Source organism: Limulus polyphemus, unplaced genomic scaffold (genome assembly GCF_000517525.1).
Source record: "Limulus polyphemus unplaced genomic scaffold, Limulus_polyphemus-2.1.2 Scaffold3997, whole genome shotgun sequence".
Taxonomy (NCBI): domain Eukaryota; kingdom Metazoa; phylum Arthropoda; class Merostomata; order Xiphosura; family Limulidae; genus Limulus; species Limulus polyphemus.
The window spans coordinates 31,684-36,669 of NW_013669607.1; the positions used below are offsets into that span (position 1 = coordinate 31,684).

Sequence of the window (4,986 nt, forward strand, 5' to 3'; positions counted from 1 at the left end):
ATACAGTATATATATAACTTGTTAATACCATCTGTATACAGTATATACAACTTGTTAATACCATCTGTATAAAGTGTATATAACTTGTTAATACCATCTGTATACAGTATATATAACTTGTTAATACCATCTGTATACAGTATATATAACTTGTTAATACCATCTGTGTACAGTATATATAACTTATTAATATTATCTGTAATAATAATTGTTGTATGAACATACCCTCATTATATTTGTTTCTTTATTCACTTATTTTTCCTGTTTCTATGATTGACTTAATCTGAAACTCATTTTTTCTTTTTAGTTATAGGTTTGTATAACTGTTCTTATTTTTTTTGAAACTTAGTTATCAAAACAGGGAATTTAAAGATCTGTTATTAGCTTAGCAAGAATTTGATTAACTACACATAATTATCTTTCGATTATATGATTTATTGTCATCAGTAATAGATTATTGTTATTAACAAACATAAATAATATTTAATTCTAAACAAAACATTATTTTAAGGTACTTATTTGAAATGAACTTGCGTGCAGTGACGTCACATCCAATAAACTGTTTTATTACATTGCTTTGACCCCATCCTTTTTGTATACAGGAACAACTGAACAAGCTGATGACCACTCTGAGGTCCACTCAACCTCACTTTGTCCGCTGTATCATTCCCAATGAAACTAAGTCACCAGGTAGAAACACATCGAAATAACCTAAACTTGTAGTGATTTCTTGGCTCACTTGTAGACGGCACTTTTCTTTCGTATTTCTTCTATTGTCAAATTACCTTTTGACCTTTGTAATGCTCTTCAATATCGACTTTGTTTCAGTTTAAAGAATCAGATGCACAACCTTCGAGAACTGTTCTTCTATGGCGACTTCCCAATATACAAAAAAAAATAAAAAATAAACAAAAAAAAAGTGGGCCAAAAAATCAGGAAACAGAGATTCTATATTGCTAAAAGTGAATGAGATCAGTTGTGATTTTAGAGGCACAATCGTTTCAATTTATTATTCTAATTAAATCATGATAATAATCAGGATTATTAATATTACCACATCTGGTCTTGCAAATCAATAATTCGTAATTTTCCCGAAACGTAGTCGCGTTTTTCATCCACGTAATACGAACAGCATTAGCAGCTCTAACATTTTAACTAGATTCTTGCCAAATCTAAATAAAATCCCATTGCTCATGAAAAACGTATTCTTCTTCTTTGTTTTGTTTTTGTTATATGATCAGCTTCAATAAATCCTTTATTTGTTTACAGATATTGTTCTCATAATCAACTAAGAACCCATTCTGCTTTAGATCATCAGCTGCCTTCAAGGGTTACAATGTAAACCATAGATTGATAAACCTAACCTAACCTAGTCACTTAAGAACCCATTCTGCTTTACATCATCAGCTGCTTTTATGGGTTACAATGGAAACCATAGATTGATAAACCTAACCTAACCTAGTCACCTAAGAACTCATTCTGTTCTGGATCATCAGCTGCCTTCAAGGGTAACAATGTAAACCATAGATTGATAAACCTAACCTAACCTAGTCACATAAGAACTCATTCTGTTCTGGATCATCAGCTGCCTTCAAGGGTAACAATCTAAACCATAGATTGATAAACCTAACCTAACCTAGTCACCTAAGAACCCGTTCTGTTCTGGATCATCAGCTGCCTTCAAGGGTTACAATGTAGACCATATAAAATTACGTACTGTTACTAAGTTATGAACATTTCACCTGCAATGTTAAAACTTGTATAACGATGTTTGTTTTCGTTGCTCATCTCTAAGCTATTAACTATATTTGTTGTCTTATGAGAGTTTCACGTCCTTCTGATCGTCGGTGAATTTAACAAGTTAACCATTGTCTTGTATTCAACGCTTTTTGCTTGATATTAAACGCAGGAACAATTGAACAAGCTAATGACAACACTCAGGAACGCTGCGCTCCATTTTGTTCGTTGTATCATTCCGAACGAGAATAAAGCGCTAGGTAAGAGCAAACTAGCACCGCTACTCGTCCTAAGAGTAGTTTAGCCTTCTATCCTGGAATAGAAACTGTACGAGATTAGGCAGCACGCTACTTTAATGGCTAGTGACCACACAAACACCTGTTGTCCTTTCTCTGAACGTTGCATCACAACTGTTGTCAAAGGTTTGCCCTGGAGTAGAGATATGTTACAACTTTTATGTCTCTGTTTAATTCCATGTTGACCAATAGTTTGGGAAAATTACCCACCTTTAGGCTCTTTCTGAAACGAACCACCAGTCACCTTGTAATAGTATCACGGACGTTAACTTTATTTGTGATGTAGTTCTATTTTCTTCCAGTAGATGTCTCTGTTTAGCTTGACCATTATATTGCAGTATAATTATTTTAATTACTGCTTTGGATATCTTGATTTATAATAACAATTTTTTAATTTTCTAGAATCTTTCTAGTTTTAATGTTATATCTTACTATTGCTTATTATAATTTTAAATGCCACATCTAATAAGTAAACCAATGTTATATAATTTGATAACATCACCTGTGATGTTGTATATATTCTAATTTGATAATATCACCTATAATTTTTTATATATTATAATTTGATAACATCATATATTAATGTTATATATGTTATAATTTGATAACATCACCTATAATGTTATATATATATATTATAATTTGATAATATCACCTATTAATGTTATATATTTCCGATGTTATAACTGATTATAAATGAATGATCTCAGGTGTGATCGACTCCCACCTCGTGATGCACCAATTAACATGTAACGGTGTACTGGAGGGTATTCGAATCTGCCGAAAAGGATTCCCCAACAGGATGATCTACTCTGACTTCAAGCAAAGGTACTATTTTAACGTGTTATGTTTATAAAATAGTCGAGAAGGTACACTTAACGTCGCCTCTAAGTTTCTGGTGATTGCGTTTTGGTTGACGAACCATAAGAAGTTATTTATTACTGTAATGTTACGACCTTAAAATTTTATTTATCCATCAATTTTTCAAAAAGGATTACTTTTGGCATTTATCCATTTATTTTCAAATTATTTATATTTTGTACTAAAAGAGTTAACAGAGGTAGTAAGAGAAACACAAGTAAATATTTAACATATGTTTTTAAAGTAAATTAAGAAACAGTTACATAAGTAGTAACATTATTTCTGATTTTACCATATTCTATTTAAGCTGATATCTTACTCTGTTTTAGTAATAATTTCGATTAAGGTGTTGCAGATAAATGCGCATCCGTCTCTTTATAAACGGAAGATTATTTTTATTCGATGGTCTATAGAACTCTTAGTCCTTACAATAAAAACTTTCTTCTGTTCAACACCGTATATTCCTGTTCAATTTTAGATACACAATTTTGGCCCCCAATGCTGTACCGAAGGGTTTTGTTGACGCTAGACAAGCAACAGACAAGGTTCTAGACGCGATCCAGCTCGAAGCTAATGACTTCCGTCTGGGTATTACCAAGGCACGTAAACCTTCGTTCGCCAAAGTTATTATACCCATCAGCCCATTTTAGCCTCTCCTAACTCCCATCTCCTTACCAAAAAACGTAGAAAGTATTCTCTGTACAGAATAAATCACGTTTTTATAATATTCTGAATTATCTCAAAACTCCTCCTTCCACTTCCTCACCGTCGCATTATACTCCTTTTTTCCAGTTTATCCCTTTCACCCCCACAACATCGAGAAAATAGGGCTTTTTATCATTAAAAAACTTTTCTTGCCTCATCCCATTCCGTTCTCAGTCCTCAAAAATGTTTTTAATATTTTAATATGAGACCCAGCAAGTTTTGAGAACTACTAAAAAACAAAATAAAAAAAACGGTAAGCTTTCTTTATATTATAGTAATTATGATCCTTAAGTCGACGAATCAGAAATTCCTCATTTTCACAATAGTTTGTATATACATATTTAAACCCGCACGTTCCCAAAATTTTGTTTACGTTTGTAATATATTTTAGATTTCCTTTTTATAATAATGCAATTATTTAAACCCCTTATGGTTCGATTCCCCTTAGATCGACCTCTCCCTTTCGTATTGATAACTAACGATACCTATTAGCATCTCAGTTTCGTCTGGAGTGACGTTCGTCTCGGATAGGCCTAACTTATGTGTAGTCCAACGTGTGTATTCCTTCCTAATTATCCTGAATAGAAAACTACCCTAATGTGATATAGTATAAACTATCGTTTTTGTGTGATTTGTAGGAATTAGTTCCCAGTGTCTTGGTGAACAAACGTTTTCTTTCAGTTGAAAATATCAAACTAACGTAACGGCAAAATATCAGTAAATCAGAAGAGCTGGTGTGTTACTTTACAACTATAAGTAATTAAGTTTAACGTATAGTGGGACGCTGCATATATTTTAATTTGTTACAGTTTTATAAATTTAGCTAATCGGGTTTTACAATATTTTCGATTTTACAACAGTATTCTGTTTGAAATCATAATATTGTTACGACAGCGGAAGTCACGTGACTCTAGTAACACGTCACGAACTTCTAGAAGGATGCTGTCCCTTCCTGAATGCTCGAGCGTTTACTAGATTTCGGTATTCTTTTATATATAAGACGGTCAAGACGTGATGACAACAATGTAATGTGCAATTGAACTGCGGACAGAGAGAGAATATTGTTGAGTCGAGCACGTGAGACGTTCGTTGTGAATTATAGCGTTTGTTATAGCGCGACTGTGGAAATTAAGTGTAGTGCAAAGTTGTATTCAGAAAGAATAAAACATGTTACGCCTCCGTTCGTTAGTTTGTTTCCCGTATAATTTCTTTTTAAAGAAACTTTAGTGATACAAGTCCTTTCTTAAATAAAACTGGTTTATTCTTTCTAAATACAACTTTGGAATACACTTAATTTCCACGGTCACGCTATAACAAACGCTATAATTCACAACGAACGTCTCACGTGCTCGACTCAACAATATTCTCTCTCTGTCCGCAGTTCAAT

At 32.9% G+C, this 4,986-nt stretch overlaps 1 protein-coding gene across 1 annotated transcript in view; it reads left to right on the forward strand.

The window, feature by feature from the left end:
* The window catches only part of LOC106470429 (myosin heavy chain, muscle-like), a 55,280-nt gene that overhangs the window by 23,664 nt on the left and 26,630 nt on the right, over positions 1-4,986 (forward strand). The window contains exons 17-19 of the mRNA XM_022399016.1: positions 603-690; positions 2,744-2,861; positions 3,373-3,493. Of these exons, the coding sequence (XP_022254724.1) occupies positions 603-690; positions 2,744-2,861; positions 3,373-3,493 (327 nt within the window). The remainder of the gene's footprint in view (positions 1-602; positions 691-2,743; positions 2,862-3,372; positions 3,494-4,986) is intronic.